This window comes from Leptosomus discolor, chromosome 2 (genome assembly GCF_034619465.1).
Source record: "Leptosomus discolor isolate bLepDis1 chromosome 2, bLepDis1.hap2, whole genome shotgun sequence".
Taxonomy (NCBI): domain Eukaryota; kingdom Metazoa; phylum Chordata; class Aves; order Leptosomiformes; family Leptosomidae; genus Leptosomus; species Leptosomus discolor.
Genome location: NC_141392.1, coordinates 99538458 through 99558030, shown reverse-complemented (window position 1 = coordinate 99558030; position 19573 = coordinate 99538458). Strand labels below are relative to the sequence as shown.

At 42.5% G+C, this 19573-nt stretch overlaps 1 protein-coding gene across 1 annotated transcript in view; it reads left to right on the top strand.

The window, feature by feature from the left end:
• The first annotated feature begins 8247 nt into the window (after window positions 1-8247).
• ZNF451 (zinc finger protein 451) overlaps window positions 8248-19573 on the top strand; it is a 43534-nt gene continuing 32208 nt past the window's right edge. The window contains exons 1-3 of the mRNA XM_086461503.1: window positions 8248-8328; window positions 17336-17419; window positions 18422-18547. Of these exons, the coding sequence (XP_086317629.1) occupies window positions 8248-8328; window positions 17336-17419; window positions 18422-18547 (291 nt within the window). The remainder of the gene's footprint in view (window positions 8329-17335; window positions 17420-18421; window positions 18548-19573) is intronic.

Here is a 19573-nt window from a genome sequence, read left to right as displayed (position 1 = left end):
ATTAGAAATAGTATTAGGGTGAATGGCAGGAAAAAAATCTGAAGATAAGGTTAGCAGTCAAATACCTCTGCAGCGAAGTGCTGCAAACCTAACTGTTCTAGAACACTGCACCAATAAAATGCACTGTGGAGACGACTTCTGTGGGCTGGGGTATAAACTAAGTGATCTGCTGGCCTTTTTCATCTCTCATGTCTATCAATTCCTTGTAGATAGGATCAGGATGAAAGCAGGTATGAAATAGGATGTAAGTTCTATCTCATGTTATTAACTACGATCTATAAAATGTAACAGAAGGATGTTGGCTATTATGTACATTTTGTATATGTAATTGTATGTACAGCATATAAGAATGTATATAGTTAATCATATTTTTGAAGCAACTTTCTATCAAATAAAATGGAACATTACTATGTCTTAGTTCTATTTTATTGTCCTTAGTGTCTTCTGGGCCTTTTCTAATATCAACCTCTGTTGTACACTCTAACATGTAAGGTTGGGGTTTTTTCTCTCGCTTTTTTTTTTCTCTTTTTATTTAATAAATTTTCTGAATCCAGCTTCTGTAAAGCTTTAGCTTTAAATTTTTAGCTGGGGAAGGGGTTGGCCCACCTTACAAGGGCTCTCTAACCTTAAAGTTGTCACAGCTGACGTTGCACAGTGTTGCGAAAATGGGGAAATAAATCCGGTCTGGCACCGAATATGTGACAGATGCAAATTGGGAGACAAATAGTAATCATGTATTTACAGCAACATTTACAGGTTCTTTTGGATTGCCGGTGATAAATTAAAAGCTACAGGTATAACTAAAGGTTTATCACTAATATAACAACAACACGCACTATACGCACACACATAATAACAACTTGCCCGCTGTAGGCCCGTCCGCCTGGCAAATAGACAAGTCCATCAAACAGAGATACAGCGGAACAAGAGACAGTAAAGTCGCGACAAACAAGAATCAAGGATACACTCAAGGAAGCGTAGAAATGCACCTGAGGAGAAAATGTGAAATGCACCCGGGGAGGAAAAGTATATCTCTCAGCATTAGCTGAGGTAAATAATCTTACCCACAAGGTGTCCTGAGTAGGGGGGATGGAGAAGGAGCGAATTCGACAATCCGTCTGGTCGTCGGTATGCCTCCTAGTTGATCCTGTCCCGATTTTTGGGCCAAAATTGAGGTGATATTTATACTTAAATTTTTACGTTACATCACTGGGGTATAGGTGTGGGTGAGGATGACTATAGACAATCTTATCACTTATGTTAATGCTACGAAGTCCGTTAATTTACACCTGCATGGGTGGAGGTAGTGGGTCCTTTTGTTTAGGGCAAAGAGAATGGGGGACTGGGACCACGAGGCCTCTGCCCCATTTCACACTCCTCCGGGCATCCAGATAACACCAGATATCGATCTAGTGATGGTTGCCACTTCACCCAATGCTGTTTCATGCTTCCAGGCACACATCTACATGGTGTATGTGACTTGGACTTTGTGACTAACTTTGCTGTCTCTCTACACACAGCTGCAGCTGTTCTGCTGTTCGGGAGGGGCAGAAGCACTTGGGCAGGCACACGGAGCCAAACATGAGGGGCTGCTCTCCCTGTCGCTGGGGCAGCACTGCCGATCTCGCTGCACTATGTGCTTTTCTATTCTGCTGACCTGGCACGTCGTCAAAGGCAAACCAGTGGGGCTGGTAGCTCACCACAAAGAGTAAGGGAAGGGTCCGCTCCCAGGCATGGGCCAGGGAGAGAGATGGGTTCTGGACAAAAAGAACAACACAGAGAAGGAAACATTTCAATGTTTTACCAAAGGGTAAAGAGGGAGCAAGCTGCAAAGAGCCAGTATAGGACTAATGTTATCCCACTGGATAAAAAGATAAATAGCTTTTATAGAACTAGACAGTTAACAGAAAAGCCGTACTCCTTGCAGTATGACCAAAAAGGAAGAAAATACGACTGGTTTTCCAAAATGACCCTTGCAAACTGAGAACACAAAATTGAAGACCAGATAATCACAGTTCAGAAGCTTTAGAAGTAATAGAAAGGGAGGGGAGAGCAGAACAGAGCAGTCTCATGCTGCTTCTCCCAAAATTCGCACTGAAATCAAAATTAATTTGCGATATTCAAATGTGTGGTGTCACGAAGCGTAGAACTTCTGCTATGAGTGACAGAGGACACATGATTTGCATTACTAAGAACTGGAGAAGGCTGACGGCTACTGCAGAAAAACCTACAGCTATATGACTGTACAGCATTTAGTAACTGGAGATTTAGTACTGAAAAGGTCAGCAATACTAAAACTAATAATTTGAACTATTTGTTTCTATTACTGCAGTTTAGATTGAATTTGAAGATTACCATGGAAAAGTATTTGTTAATTGTTTATTATGAACTGCTCAGTAAGCACACTTGCTTTCTAAGAAGGGAAGAATATGGAGATATGTGAAAATGCAATAAAAAACTTCCTGAAAAAGTACACTGTTGAATAAATTGGAGGTTTTAATGCATGTCAAGTTCATGTCCCCTCTCATTATGACAGGAGTCAAAAAAACCCAAACCACCAAACATGTACATTTTCTAGATCAAGAGTAAGTGGCAGTATGCAATGTTGACACGAGAGGGAAATCGATGGTTAAAAAGGCAATGTTTCACTCCCCTTAGGAGCAAGGAGAGAAACAAGGATGTTGAAATATGTTTAAATTCTGCAAAATAAAATAATTAAGGCCACACAATGAATATGTAGAATTCATTGCTAGCATTATCAAGTTTATAAAGACAGTCTGCTCAGAAACAGCTTCCACATCCTATACAATACCCAGACTTTGTTTGGAGGCTTGGGCATGGAGAGCTTAGCTCGTATCCCCTGCTCTCCTAGGTTTGTCTGCTCCCACCTTCGTCAGTCCACTGCCTGTGTTTAAAAAACGTTGCCTGCTCTCCTACAGTTAGATAGTGAATGTTCCTTGCCGGTGGCCCACCAGACAAGAAGTCCAGCAGGCTACATCTCTTCTCCATGAAAAGCATAAGAACTTTCCCAAGCTGACCCAACCTCGGAAGCCTGTGCTTTCCCAGGAATTAGTTGACATCTCCAAATTTTGAAATTCAGAGTTTTGTTTGCATACTTACTGGAAATGCTGACATAACCGCATGGCAATTCCCTTACTATTTTTTCTTCCTGATTGTACTGTTTAAATATGAGGAGGATGTTCGGATGGGTCATTGCAAGAGTAAACATCTACATGAATTACAGCTGAGAAATTCATATTCAAATGAGTGTCATTTCATCAAGTATCAGAGTTTGGAAAAATAATGCCACCCTGCTGTCCTAGTAACTTGTTCCTCTCGTGCCTCATATTATCTCTTCTCAAGAATCAAAAGTAATTAAGTGCAAATGCAAGCTACAAACAGAATGGCTGCTATCAACATTCTGTTAGCAAATTTAAGTTACGAATGCAAAATATGAAAGTTTAGGCAGCAACAACGACTTTAATTTTCCAAGTGGTAGTCAGGTCTCCACTATTCTAGTAATGACATAAAATTGCTCAAATCTGTTGTTGTTGTGATTAAGTTGTACAAATTTGTTAACTAGTATGTTTTAATTAGCAATGAAACAGTAGAAAACAAAACCCCAAGAATCATATCTCACAGAAGGGGATAATTATGAGTTTACACATCAAATCCAGGAAATACATGAAAAAATACTTTAGCTGTTGTGTGATTTATGGTTTTTTGCCTTTGAGCCTCTCAGTATGTCTACCTTCTACAATAAAGCTATTTGTTCAGTCACATATTGAAGGAGGCTTAAAACCAACATTAGTCATAGTAACTCTGTTTACAAGAAAAATAAGTGCACTAAATGCTGACATTAAATACCACGTGATATGTTATTTCTGATGGTCTTATTCACAAAGCTCCCATAACATCAGACTTGCAACCCTGAATTCTTTCTCACCTGTGTATACAGGATTTGATAAGTACACACCAGCAAAGTGCTTTGTTTGTGTGTAAGCAGCTCTTTATACTGACGCACAACGCAAAGGTGACATTTACACTGTTCAGCTTACTCAAAGCCGATGCACCGAGCAATGATTCATACCGACTTTTACTTCGGGTGGCTCAAAGTAACTATATGATAAAGCAGGACAACAGTAGCAGATAAACAGCAAGAATCATGGGCATGGGGACCCATCTTTCCTCAATCCTGCCAGTGAGGGGAAATCAGGAGAAGGGCACTAAAACAGGACAAGTCAGTAATTGGTTGCAGAACTAATGTTGGCTATAAGGTTTTGAGTTGTGTGACCATGGGACTTTGCTTGCATATCACCATCTGCTTGAGAGAGATGAGATCTACCTCACTAAGCAGGGCAAAGCTATTTTTGCCAGTAGGATGGCTGACAGCATAATGAGGGCTTAAGAATGAAGGAGGAGGGAGCAAGCAACCAGCAGCCGTATGGGAGTGATGGCTATGGTCAAAGGGCATGGGGTGATGTGACAGGAACGGAACACAAAATCAACAAAACGAGGCTTAAGCGGGGTCACCTCCAGCACTTGCATGTAAGAAAGGAAATGCCTACAAGGCACCATGATGGAGAAATCCCCCAATCCCTTTCTTGGGAGTCAACATGCTGGGGTGCCTCTCTAAAATACCTGTACGCTAATGCTATGCACTATAGAGAATAAACGTGATGAGTTAGTTTGTGTGCAGCTGCAGGGCTACGATCTTGTTGGGATCACAGAGACGTGGTAACACCCGTGACTGGAGTGTTACAAGAAAGAGATACGGGGTCTTTAGGAAGGACAGGCTAGGAAAACAAGGAGGGGTAGTTGCCCTTTATGTGAGAGAGCAGCTGGAGTGCATGGACCTCTGCCTGGGGATGGATGAGGAACCCAAATGAGAGTTTACGGGTGAGGATTAAAGAGAGGACAGGTAAAGGTGACATTATAGTGGGTATCTGCTAAAGGCCACCTGACCAGGAATAAGAAGCACATGAGGTAGATGGGCAGGAGCAGCCTTATGTTCGCAAGCCCTGGTCCTCACGGGGACCTTCAACCACCCAGATATTTGCTGGAGGGACAACACAGCAGGTCATAAGCAATCCAGGAGGTTCCTAGAGTACACTAATAACTTCATCTTCAAAGTCATAAAGGAGCCAATGAGGACCAATCAAAAGCAGTGCTTTGCTGGACCTCATACAGACAACAAACGCCTTGCTTGATGGGAATGTGAAGCTCAAAGGCAGCCTTGGCTGAAATGACCATGAGATGGTGGAGCTCAGGATTCTGAGGGGAGGGAGGAGTGTAAAAAGCAGGCTCAGAACCCTGGACTTCAGGAGAGTGAACTCTGGCCTTTCAAAGATCTCCTTTGAAGAGTCCCATGGGATAAGGTCCTAGAGGGAAGGGGGGCCCAAGAAAGCTAGTTAATATTCAAGGATCACCTCCTGCAAGCTCAAGAGCAATTCATCCCAGTGAACAGGAAGTCAGGCAAAAATACCAGGAGGCTTGTGTAGATGAACAAGGAGCTCCTGGTCAAAAACAAACACAAACACCAAAAGAAAGCATACGAAGGATGGAAGCAAGGATGGGTAACCTGGCAGGAATACAGAAACATTGTTCAAGTTATAGGGATGAAATTAGGAAAGCTAAAGCCCCACTGGAATTGGATCTAGCCAAGGATGTCAGAGACAAGAAGAACAGCTTCTGCAGCTACATAGGTGACAAAAGGAAAACTGGGGAAAATGTGACTCCATTGCTAAATGAGATGGGTGACCTGGTGACACAGGACATGGAAAAGGCTGAGTTCTGAATGCCACCTTTGCTTCAGTCTTTACTAGCAAGACTGACCTTCAGGAATCCCAGGTCCCAGAGACCAGGGTGAAAAACTGGAGTGAGGAAGATACACCCTTGGCGGTGAATCGAAGAAAACTCAATAACAACTAAGTGTTATTAAGCAGGTATTCTTTATTGTGGCGCCGGGCAGCGCGGGTGATAGCTCCTTCCACACGGGTTAGCAAAACACATCAGTTCATACACACAAAAATCCTACACATTCATCAGATTGCCTGAGAAGGGCAGTCTTATGGTGATGAGTTCCCCTCCTTCATAGTCTTCCTCACACTGTCCTCTAGTTGAATCCTCCTTGAGCACAAGCCAGGGCCCCTTTTCTGATGCAACCTTTTGTAACAATCAGTACTGTACTAGACTTGTCTCCTTGAAGTCTAGAGCTTTGTTTCCTTGATGTCTCCTTAATGTCAGGCAAGATGTTATCTATTTATCAGCTTTGCTCAGCAAATAGCTAAACCCATCCTTGCAGGGGAAGAAAAACTCAGGAAAAATGCAAGTTTTTATGTATCTTAGTCAGGGACTGTCAGGGGTTTAACTCTTTCAGTAGAACAGGATCAGGTCAGGGGATACTTAAGCAAACCGGACATATGTAAGTCCATGGGCTCTGATGGTACACACCCACGAGTTCTGAGGGAGCTGGCAGATGTCATTGCGAGGCCCCTCTCAATAATGTCTTATTGATCATGGTGACTAGGAGAGGTGCCTGTGGAATGCGGGAAAGCAAATGTCACCTGCATCTTCAAAAGGGGCAAGAAGAAGAATGCATGGAACTACAGGCCTCACCCTGATCCCTGGGAAGGTGACAGGGTAGCTCAATCCTGGAAACCATTTCCAGGCACTTCAATGAAAAGAAAATCATCAGGAGTCGTCAGTAGGGCGTTACCAAGGGGAAGACATGCTTGACCAACCTGATATACTTCCGCGATGAAGTGACTGGCCTGGTGGATGAGGGTAGAGGTATGGACATGGTCTATCTGGACTTCACTGAGGCCTTTGGTACAGCCTCCCGTAAGATCCTCACCGCCGAGCTGTGAATGCCTGGGCTGGATAAGCGGACAGGGAGGTGCACCGACAACCGCCCGACCGAAAACGCAGAGGGACGCGGGGCAGCGCCGGCCGCCAGTCCCAGCAGCTCCGCGGCTACGGCCGCCCCCGTCGCCGCGGCGCGGCGCTGACAGCCGGGCCCGCCCGCCCTCCTCCCGCAAGGGCGGTTTTCTCGCCGTCCCTCCCCCTCCACTGTCAGCCCCAATGGCCGCCACCCTCCTCCTCCCCCGGAAGCGGCGGCGGGGCTTCCCTCCTTCGAGCGGGAGCTCTGTGCCACCCAGCTGACGGCGGGTGGAGGGGGGCAGGGAGTTAGTGAAGGAAAGAGCCGCGAAACGCCGCCGGGGGGGGGCGGGGGGCGGGGGGGGGTGTGTTGCGGCAGGGCGTTGCCGCGGTAGCGCCGGCACCTGCCATGGGGGAAGAGGAGGGGGAGCGAGGCGAAGCAGGCGACAACTACAAATCCCGGCAAGCCCTGCCGCGCTCCCGCTCCACTTCCCCGCTCCCCGCCGCCCCTGGGTGGAAGAGGAAGTGGCGGCGCGCTGGGTCGGGTCGTTGGTGTGCCCTCGGGTGCCCGCGGCGGGGTGAGCGAGGCCGGGGTCTGCGGTGGGGCCCGGGCACTGTGCGGGGCGGGGGCGGCGGTCGGGCGAGCCCTGGACGCCTGGCGAGGCCTCTGCCGCCTCCTCATCTGCCACCCACCCCGAGCCGTGGCGGCGGGGCGGCCCGGCCCGGTGGCGGTGTGTGGTGGGGCCGGGGCGGCCGAGCGGGTGGGGGAACGTGAGTCAGCAAAGTCGCCCGCTGGGGCCCGGGGCCGGGGCCGCCCTCGGTTCGCGCCGCTCGCGGCGATGGGCCGTTTGGCAGGGCGGCGCTTGTTTTGAAGCCAGGAGCTCAGCCCTGTGGCTCTGCCGGGGTCCTAAAGTGGCCAAAAGCACCAAATATACCTGTAGAAAGCACCAGAAATATCCTGTAGCTGCTCATTACGGCTGGACTCGCCCCGTGCCTGTTAGTAAACCGTCCTCCGCGCTAGCGGTGGTGCCGCGCCGTCAGGCTGGAGCTGCGGTCGGGCTCCTGCTGTGGCTTCCAGACCTCAGCGTGTTCCTGAGCTCTGGCGGTACGCTGCGGCTGCTGGGCAGCGTAGGTGTTGGGATGCTCTGCAGGTTAGGCCACGTTTTGCGTGTTTGGAAAAACACAGCAGCGTGATTTGAGTCAAAATTGTTATGGCTTATGCTGGTATTTCTGTGAATTGTCAGTGAATGATAGAGGCCTGTTGAGTGCAGGTAGGCTGTAAAGCCAAAGTAGTCATAAAACGGGAGTATAGTTGAAAATTATTAAATAAAACAGTGAAGCATGGTTTTGTTTGTTTCTCTTTAGATAATGGAGTCTGATAGCTCTGGCGACATTCACAAGAGTAAATCGCCAGCCTCTGAAAGTGAAGATGAGATTGAGTTCGTTGGCGTAAGTAGATCTTGTACAGGAAACATGCTGCTACTTTTAGTCAATATTCTCTTGGGAGCCCAGTAAAATAGGAGGGGGCCTTTGTGTACTGTGTTGATGATCTTGATTATATTTCGATGGAAGGCATTACTTTCAGATTTAAAGATGATTTAATTTGTGAACCTTTGCAGCAGATAACAAATTTATCTTAAAAGTTTATGTGCTCTTTCTTTGAAGGGTATAAGATGATGTTAGTTGGCCCTACAGAGAGAATACAGGCTTGAGTATCCCAGCTGGTGATGGGGGATTGAAGTGGTCAGTGAGGTACATGAGAAGTCACTGTAGATTACTTTTCTGGTAGTCAGGCTGCATAGCGTTTTGCTTTATGAGCCACTGAAGTTAATGGAATAAAGCACTGCTCACTCTGCAAAACAATGTCAAAACCACTATGCTTTGATTAGAAGATGAGGAAGGAAATAATGGGTTACAGGCCTTAAACCATCTTCTCAAATCGTGGAGTACTGTATAATAGCTACAGTACTACAACACCTACTCTCATGCTGACATGTGGCTTATGCGTATGTAACTTTAAGACATTTAGATCTGTTGAACAGCTAAGAAAAGCAGCATGTTTTTCGTGTTGCCTGTGTTCTGGCCTCAATCTGTCATCAGCAAAGTGGTGCCGGGTGGCAGGGATACATGCAGGAACAGAAAGATGATTTTCCCTAAGGAACAAGTCATGCAAATAAGATCAAGTGGTTAATTGATGCCAGGACTAATAATGGTTTCCTATGGATTTATCTTATTTTTAGTGCTGATAAATAACTAGATTTTTTTTTCCTCCATTTTGTATGGTGTTTGAGAAAAGCCTGAATTGAATGTGCAGACTTTTTCTGCAGGGGTGTTTAGGTGCGTAAGTATGAGGGACGTGTGTATGTTTTTGCTAAAATTATAAGCAGTTGATTATCTCTGAGACTTCTTGGTTTTTTAGTTGATTTGGTCAAAATTGACTGATGAGTTCAAAATTCATTTTATACACACACAAGCATTCATGTGTAGCATCATTGTATAAGCTCAATTTTCTTGAAACACTGGGCAAAGAACGAGGAAGCTAGTATAGCTTTGAATGTGTAATGACTGAGTGGCTGCTGGATCAGTAATAGCAGTAATGGAAAGAAAAGAGACTAAAATCAATGCTTCTGCTACCTTTTTTTTTCTTGGTTTTGCCTATGGATAATAAGGAGCCTTTGTAGTCCCAGTGATGATCGCTTCTGAGGGCGAGTGCTATATATAGGAATCACGGAATGTTAGGGGTTAGAAGGGACCTCGAGAGATGATTGTGCTTGGGCTTCTCTGTGCAGGTTTGGCATCTTGGAGTGAGTAGCTTACTGCTGTCATTGATGAATGCGAGGGGGAAGGTGTGTGACCCTGGCCATCACCTAAAGTCAGAAGTGTGTCCTCACATCTCCCGTTTGCTCTGCTGAGTGAGGGTGACCTTGGACTTTGCAAAAGGATTTCTAAAATATTTGGCTAGCTTTAGATCATTGTTTCCATAGAAGCATATAGGCTTGGTAAATGTTGTGCAGGAATGCTGCCTCATCATCCAAGGACTGTTTTCTGCATGTCCCAAGGTCCCAGTGCACCAGACAGTACTGTATAAACTGAATTGGAGAAGCCACTTGAGTATCTCAACCTGTGCTCATTTTGATAGAAAACTAATGGTTGTAGACAATGTGATCTCTGTGGTTTACTTTTTTTTTCTTGCAAGTTGGGTGGGTTTGTAGTGTGGGGGTTTTTATTAGTTTTTTTTGGGGGGGGGGTGGGGGTTGGTTGGTTGGGGTTTTTTTCCATTTCAATCACTCGCCTTAAGGTGTTTGAATTCTTAGTGTAGGACTATGACAAAACATCCTCATCTGACAGAGCAAAATCAATCTCTGCTGCTGCCAGAATTTTTGAGCTTTTACAGTCAGATTCACCCTCATTCAGGAAACTTACAACTGTTCGTCCGTAATTTCCCGCCTTTTAATTCTGCATTATGACATATTTTGTCCACTTAAAATCATTAAAGTCTAAGGTTTGTATACCAGCAGGAAAATATATTAATCTACAATGCAAGCCATTATTCCTGATGGCTTAATTTCTTGGGATAGGATGGTCTAGCCTCCGTTCTGTTCCCTTGGGAAGGATAAGGTCAGAGTGAAGAGATTCACAGTTTAATGGGGTCTATAGCACTTAAGTAGATAGATTATTCAAGTTGCTACAGTCTGTGCTGAAAGCATTGGGCTCCTCCTGATTGGTTTGATTTGGTTTTGGTTTTTTTAGTGGTATCTATCCACTCATATTTTTTTCTGACTGATTTCTTTAAGGATGAGGCTGATTGTTATGCTGGTCTCCTAAGTGATCCCTGATTAAGTTGGTGGCTTTCTTAGGCAGGGTCTCTTCTTACCTTTGTTACTCTATGTGGGACCTCAAAATAATATATAGTTTTATAAAGTGTTTAAATACCTCCTGACTCCTCTGTTGTGTTACAGTGGCAAACGCTGTTGAGGAGGGTATTCGTGTTTATTTTCTGTAAACATTTAATAAGTACATATGAAGATTATGTATCTAAAATAGAACTCAACTGGAAAATGGAAGATCTGTGTGTTTAAAAAATACTTTCATTTTCTGATGCAATGTTAAGTTTATGCCAAGTTTTCTTCACTATTGGTGATTTCTAATTCAAAAGTCTGAACCCAAAGGAAAACATACTTCCATAGGCCATGGCTTCTTCAATAATGAGCTATAAATTGATCTCAGTTTGAGATCCGTGAAAAACAAACATCCTTCATACTTTGCAGCCTTTCCTTTTTAAAATGTTTTGACTGCACTTCGTAACAAAGGATACAACCACTTTCTGTCTGTCCCGAAAATGTTGGAGCAGGCACTTTATTGCAAATGGATTTTTGTTTTTGTTTCAAACCTGAAGAGGGGTTCTGGCCTATTTTGGGAGCTGATGATGTTGGAAAAATTGATTACTTAAAACCAATTGCAGTTCTTTAAGTTCCTACAGAGGTCTTAAGGAACAGGTAAAGGTTTTGGTTTTCCTTGTAATTGTTCTTTTCTAATAAAAATTATATCTGAAGAACACTTGTCCCTGGGATATACCAAAATCAAGTGATTTGCTGAAACATGATAGTTACCATTGAAATGTTTTATTTCCTTTCCCCCTGACATGTTAAATATTAGATACATAGACTCAAGTATTTGTGTCTGTGGCTTTTAGTTGCATCACAGCAGGAACAGAATAAAATTGTTGAGCTGTTACAAGGCATCTCTGAAGCAGGACTTTTATTTTTGCTCCCAACCCAAGTCAGCCAAGGACATGAATTTTTGTATTTGCTGGGTTGCAGAAATCAAAACTTTCTAAGTGCATGTTGGTTCACAACGTTGTTCAGTTATCAGCAATCTTAAAGTTGGAAACCTGCTGAGACAAAGATTTAGAGCAGAAATAGTACAACTTGTGTCAGATTTATTTGTTTTAATGTAAGCTTGTTCTATGATAGTTACTGTGTTTACATGTGTATACACAATTATACTCCCATAATTATTTTGTCAAATATACGTTAAGCCTGTGGCCACATATATTTGAAAGCTGGTTTCATGCTTTCTGTATGCTTGTGTATATAATTATGCGAAAGTTTGACTGTGCCTTTTAAGGAAATCTGGTCTGAATGCACAAAAAACTAAAAACTGAACAAACAAACAAAAAACCTTACATGATGATCTGTCAGTGGACTAGGTGTCTGTTAGCTAGGCATGATTACCCCAAGACTGGTTGGAATGAGGGAGGGGAAGAAAGTAAGACTACAGTTCAGGACTTTTTGAGAAGACTTCTGGAGGCAGTAAAATGAGTTTCACAGAACTCCTTGAGAAGAAACTGTCCTTGGAAATGAATATGGGTCTCCATCTTTACCAGCCACTGATTAAACAGATTTGCTTATATTAACTGTTACAATTGGTATTTTGCATAGCATAGTGAAATTACAGTTTTGTTGATTTAATGCTAATGCTTTCAACCAAAGCTGTGACTAACAACAGGGATACCACAGCTGCCTGGAAACTCACAAGATCATTTTCTGTCAATTAAAACCTAGAAATTCTTCCAGTAACTGAAATAGCTGGTATTTAGCCATTGGTTTATTGCTCAGTGGCGTGGCTGTTGAGAAGAATGGCTTTTGAAGATTGTTCAGAGAGCTAATTGAGAAGTGGAACATGTGGGTTTTTTGAGTGTGAAGGATCTGCTTTTAAGATGTGAAGACTGAGCTTATCTTAGTACTAAGCATTGATGAGTTTTTCTGGGTGCCAAGTATGCCAGTATAGTCAGCTAGAGAGGCCACACCTTTCAGCTGTTGGTTGAGTGCTTGCCCATGTTATTTCTTCCGTAATCTTAGGCTCTTGTGTGCAAAGATACTTTTTTAGCTGGTGGTCTTCGTCTTGTGGGGAGATAGAGTTGTATGAAGCTAATGGTCTGTGGCTTCTTAACTTTCCTACAGTGATGGAATCCTCAGGGTCGGTACTATCTTTGCATTATGTTACTCTTTAGTTTAACAATTTGGAAAAGATTAAGGAATTAAACTTATCTTAACTTTCAGTTTGGGTCTTGCCCTGTGCAGAGATGAGCCAACAGAGCAAAAGCTGAATTCCTGCTGTTGAGAACTTTCCCTCCGTGTGGTACTGGAGCATTAATTGGGAATGTTTGCTTTCAATACTTCCTCTCTCTTGCTGGTGAAAGGATATATTTCACCTAGCACCACTTCTCCAATCAATATTAAAGTTATAAGAAGTCCATCTGAAGCTGTGGCTTGCATGAAGTTCTCCGAAGGCCCTTGTGAACATTTAAAGGGCAGAGTAGTCCTAGACTCAATCTCCCTTCATGGGAATGATTTCTATCCTGGGCCACTGAATAAAGAGGCTTTGAACTTCCACTTTCATTTTGGTATCAACACCTTTTGGCAGAGAGGAGCGCTGCTGTCAGGATGAGCCCATGCTGAGGTCACCCTGTCTTTAGAAGTAGTGTTTGGAGTCTTTTCTATGTAATGGCACTCAACTGGGCTAGATTTAAACCAGTGTTGTGACATTTAATGATGGCTTTCAATCAAGGTTTCTCATATATTGACTTAAGCAGTTGCTGAGTGGATATACTTGGGATAGGTTTATACTGTTTTCCCCTATTCTTATACTTTCTCAAAATAATCTATTGTAGCACAGATGAGATCACACCCTGGATTGTAGTTCTTTCACTCTTAATTTCGATATTTGTTCTTAATCTTCATCTAAAGGGTAAACTACTAACCAACAAAACACAAACTAGCCTAAATAAATGCTACTTTGGGGACTTCCATTATTATTCAGGAGTGTATGTAGGCAGATGTTGTGGTGGTTTGTGGGTTTTTTTCCGCATTTTATTTTTGTGGAAAATAAGGGTGTATATCTTTGAGAAGTCATTTTAAAGAATTACCACAATGCATTTATGTTCAAATTGGAATGCAACCCAAAAAGTAGTACACAAAAATTGTGTAGTACGAGGCACAGGATTCGGAAGGAAAAAAACATTTCATGTATGCAAACAACATTTAAACAAGTATAATACTACTTGTGTTAAATTGCATTTACTGTTCTGGTGACTAGAACTTCCTAGGCTTGCAAGCAAGTTACTCTGTTTTTCAGCTGTCGGTTCCCTAACTTTTAATTATTTGCTGAACCCAGGGAGTGAGTAAACAGAAATGAGGAAAAAGTCTGCATTTGAAGGAGCTACAGCTGTTAGAGTTGAACATTTCAAAACACATTGTTGAACTGATTGGACGGTCAGGTGGTCTCAGTATGTCTTTGAACTTTTACTTGCTCACACCTGTTTAATAAAGATTTGATTTCTTGTAAGTTTATAGAGGTGGTCTGTTCTTACAAAAGCAGATCTGTCATGGATTCTTTTTTTTTTTTTTAGATTTTGTTTAGAAAACCATGTTCTCTTTATGTAATCATAGAAAGTTAAGCACTCTTTTGGGGTAGTTTGAGGCCTGCAGCTTGATTCATATAAGCTTTTGTCATCTGTCCAAGATCTCATCCCTCTTCCTCCCCAGTAAGACAATGGGGATTGTTTATGCCTGGCCAGCTGAACAGCTTTACAGCCTTGAGAGGTGGAAGAATGTAAAGAATGAGTTGCAGTAAGGACAGCAGAGAATTGTGTGCTGCTGTTCTCTGCAACTTCTCAAAGAGGCAATAAATCCTCTTAGCCTGCCTTAGTGGTTGACTGCTAAGATTTTGAGGACACTGCCAGATACAAGGCAGAGATGGTGCGTGTAGTACTGCACCTCTTTGTGAAGGCAGCCTGCTGACTATTGTAAGTCCTTCCTCTGCTGGAAAACAGGCAGTTTTTCTTTCTGCCTGGAAAACTTAACTTTCTAACAAATAAAGAATACCTTTGGAGTGTATAACAGCTTTGTGCTGTCTGCCAGCAATATTGCCGGACAAATGGCTAATACTGCAGTTTAGTCAAAAACTGTCATATGATGTAGATGGCATTGCATGTACAGACTTTTTTTTTAAAAGCAAACAAACAAACAAAAAAAACCCAAACAAAACAAAAACAAAAAACCACCCCCCGCTACCAAAACTTAAACTGTCTTTGGTTTTGGTTTATTTACTTTGAGGTTAGATAATAACTTTCAGAATTTGGATCAGAGCTTTTTATGACACGTGGAGATTTTAGTTAACTTTGCCTTTCACTGAAGATAAATGTGACCATGGATGTGAATTTGGGTCCCTAGGAATATTTTTGGTGTATATATAGACTTACTCATCCTGTTTCATGTTCATTATACTGGTTATTTAGCTGGTATGCGATAATGCTGTAGCATGATACGGGTGGTTTTTTTGCGTGACATTTGATTAAGTGGACATGGTGCTGCTTTTTTTGCCTTTAAAGTCTGAGAACTCTTGTTGCAGTCAGTGGATGAAGCTCCAGACATTATATTGTACATCGTCTTTAAAAAACTTGGGACCTATGTGCTTGGTTTGGATTGGTGATTTTAATTTTTCTTCTCTGTCTGCTTTTTCATGTTTGTGCTACCATTCTGCTGTCTACCAGTAGCTTATAGTAGAAATCTTAAAATTAGTAAGAATGGAAAGTGCATGGGAATATACACACCCACATGCATGTGGAAGCACCAGACGGAAGGAAAAAAAGGAGGTATATGAAGGCATGTAAATCAACTGGTGTTGATACTACCTAGACTAGCAGGTCATTGAGGTCACAGACCATCTACATGACGTTTCTGAAGGCACTCATATCAGGAAAGCAGGGGACAGCATTCACACAAATTAAAACCAAGGCTTAAACCATTAAAATGACTGCAGAAGATAAAGAACAGGGCTAGAGCCTGAAGACATCCTGAGGAGGAGACAAAACCAATCAATAACCTGTAGTGACTCACAGAGGAGAGGCAGAGTGGATGGAGGTAGATTGGAAATACGCAAAAGGAGCATGTGGCTGCCAAGCTAGGAAGAATAAAGACCTAAGTGCTTGTTAATAGCTGGGGACCTTTGTCCTCCATAGCACCACATGGAGTCCTGACCAGGCTTCCTGGATGCACATCTTTGGAACCAAATGCTGGACAGACTATTTGGACGTGTGTCTTTGTGCTTTTGAGTATGTGATGTGAATGGGTGAAATGTGTTTTCTTTTAAAATAAAATTACCCCTACCCCATGTTGTGATTCCAGTACAGAGAAGACACTTGTAACCTGCTTGTGGAATATTTGCTCAGAAAGGACTAACCTTCAGGGCTTAAATGCATATGAAACTATTTCCCAGTTTCTTAATGTTTGAAATGTCCAAAGAGTATAATTTTCTTTTGTATTTGGTCTGGCTGAGATGGAGTTAATTTTCCCCATAGCAGCCCCCATCCTGCTGTGCTTTGTGTGGGTAACTAGAAAGGTGTTGGTAACAAACCAGTGTTTTGGCTACTGCTGAGCAGGGCTCACACAGCATCAAGGCTGTCTCTCTAGCATTCCCCCCGCGCCAGTAGGCTGAGGGTGGGCAGGATCTTGGGAGGTGACATAGCCTGGACAGCTGATCCAAGCTGACCAAAGGGATATTCCATACCATATGATGTCTGCTTAGCAATAAAACCTAAGAGAAAGGGACAGGGGGGGCATTTGGTATCACAACACTGATACCAAATGTCTTCTGTCTTCTGTCTGTCTTCTCGAGCAACCACTAAGTGTACCAAAGCCTTGCTTCCTAGGAAGTGGCTTGACATTGCCTGCTGATGGGAAGCAGAGAATAAGTGTTTTGTTTTCCCTTGCTTCCATGCATGGCCTTTGCACTTGCTTTATTAAACTGCCTTTATCTTGACCCACAAGTTGTTGGAGACTTCCGTTTATCCCCCTGCTTCATGCTGCTGTGGAGGGGAGTGAAGGAGTGGCTTAGTGGGCAGCTGATGTCCAGCCAAGGTCCACCCACCACACTACAAGTTGGAATTTAATTTGTGTCTTTTAAAAACAAACAAACAAAACCAAAACAAATGCCAAAAAAAACCATTTGGCATTGTTTAGTGAAATCTAAGACTGTTCCTCTCCTGGTAACAGCCAGCTACCCTGTTATGGAATTAACGGTACAAGTTGAGTGTCTTTAAAAATGTAGATTTAAGTTGATTGAGAAGTGAAGAATATAAGGTTATTACGCAAGCAGAGACTGGTAACTTGATTTTTTTTTTTTTTTTCCTAGCTAATATCTATATATTAAGTTGATATTTTAATTATTTGCGAATACTTACTATTTGCATGTTTTACCGATTTTTTGTGGATTAGTCTGTTAAGTGGAAAAGTTGCCATGCGGGAGTTTCATTGCTGCACCCTTTTGAAACCTTGGTGACATTCTCTTTCAGGTATTGATAATGCTGACAATGTGCTGTAATGCATGCAACATTTTTTTTCACTGGGGAAAACAATTTAATGCTTTTGTGTGTGCGTTTAACACTTTTTTTCAGGAAGGACCTTTAAGACCTGTGGTCGAATGCATTGATCTTGTCAGTAGTGAGGATGAAGAACCTAACAGCAGCTCTTATGTTCACGTGAGTATGTTGTAATCTATTTTGGCACTTCTCACTTGGATAAAATTATTAGTCTCCTGTATTTTTTCCCATCAGATCTCTTCACAAAAAACTTGTTAGATGTATTTTTAAGAAGTAATACATGAATAAACCAAAATTAAAGTCTTTTGATTTTTACCTACTGTTGAATGGAATGGCAACGCTTCGTTTTTTCCAGTGCCATTTTTCGCTTTCTTGAGATGGACTTGGAACTTTTTATTTGGCTTTCAGTGGTTTTAGCAAGTGTGTCGAAGAAAAAAGTCACTTTATAAGAAGTCAGTGTGTCCAGTCTCTTGCCTGCAAATGTATCTGGCCTACTCACAGGCCTTTTCCTTTTCAAATAACTTTTTAGGAACAGTTTATCGGTTAGAGGACCTTATTCTGATGGCAACCTGGTCTTAACTCAGACTCATTCTTCGTAATCCATCCTACGAATGTATGGGTCAGAAGCAGGCTGGTCAATTCAGGTATCCCCCAAGCTTATTGTGCCTACTCTGTGGGCCTTTGAGAGGAACAGTGGCTGAAAATTACTCTAGTAGATTTGGTTTTGACAGCAGTGGCCATCTCTTGACTTCTGTTTTCCAGTGTTGCAGTAGAGGACGTGTGTAACAAACCTGGTTCTTAAGGAAAGGTGGCTCTTCTGTACACGTGCAGGCTCACTCCACAGTGATGAATGCTAGAGCTGATTGTGCAGCAGAAGCAAACAACAGTGTGTGGCCTATCCCTTACACTAGATAAAGCTGATGATCTGTCTTTCTGAAAATACTGGGCAGTGTTGTCTTAGAGCAAGAATGGTACCAGTTCTCAGTTTTTCAGATGGGCTGCATGTCGCCTCTGAAGTCTTTAGGAATTTTGTTTACTGACTTAAAAGAATTTACTTAATTTTTCGTTTGTGGGAGACTTCTAGGACACCCAGTGCGATTGTCTATGTTCCTTCTAGTGGACAAACAGTTGCCAAATGGAAGTTTAACTTTTCAATTGTAGCAAAATACTAAGCGTAAAGATCACATTGACTATCAGAAGGAACGAGTTGCGTCAACCTTGGATCGTCTGGCACGTCATGTTGAAGTAGAGAAACAGCAAAAAGAAGAGAAGAACAAAGCCTTTAAGGTATTGGACATACTTTGTTTCGGTAGAGTTGTGTAATACAGGCATTGTAGTCAGGAGTGTGTTTGTTTTCTCTACTAAGTAAATAAAAAGACTGGTGAGCCAGACCTGGAACTAGCAGCTAGAGATTTTTGCTTCTGGGGTGTCATTTGAAATGCAATATGGACTTTGTTCTTCAGTGGCTTTCAACTGATCAATTTGCTATGCTAGTCTTACTGCAGTTCCTAAGAGGGGAAAAAAAAACCTCTAACTTCATGCGAGCCAATGGCAAAAACTTGTTCTCTTGTTTGTATATATAGCAGAGGAACCTTAGCATCAATTATTCTGGTTAAATAATTGAAAAACAACAGTTATCACAAACCACCGTGGCACAGACCTAGTTATCTACCTGCTTTTGTTTGAGATATTTGGGAAGCCATTTGCCACATTAAATCTCTGTATTAGGCAACATTTTATAATGGGGTAAAATTTTCTGTGTACGAGGCACAGAATTTAAAGTCAAATCCTATTAATTGTGTTGTGCAGCCATTTGATTTGAAAAGCATGGATTTTTTATTTTTATTATGAACTGGGAGGTGCAGTCAATAGACTTAAGGGTAGGGCTGCTATCAGTGAGACCTGGACAGCTTGAAGGAATGGGCTTACAAGAACCTCATGAAGTTCGACAGGGACAAGTGCAAATCCAGTGTTTGTGGAATATGCTGGCTTTCCAGCCTAATTTTCTGAACACTGTTAATGGCTTTTAAAGGCACATAGTTGTACTATAAGTTACAGCTTGTTGTAGTCTACAATAGACTATGCAACTGTAATGCAGCAGAGTAAAAGGCTGTTAGACTGAGTCCAAGGTAGCCTTGAAGTCCCAAGGCCTACATCCCTATTCTGTGTCTTCCACTTAGAATTTGGCAATCTGTTAATGTCTCCACATACAGTTTGTCAACCAAAAAGTGGAGTCAGAGGCAGCTATGTAGCTTTTAACAGTCTGAGAATGAAGGCTGGAAAACCCTTTTGTTAATGATGAATATTTTCCTG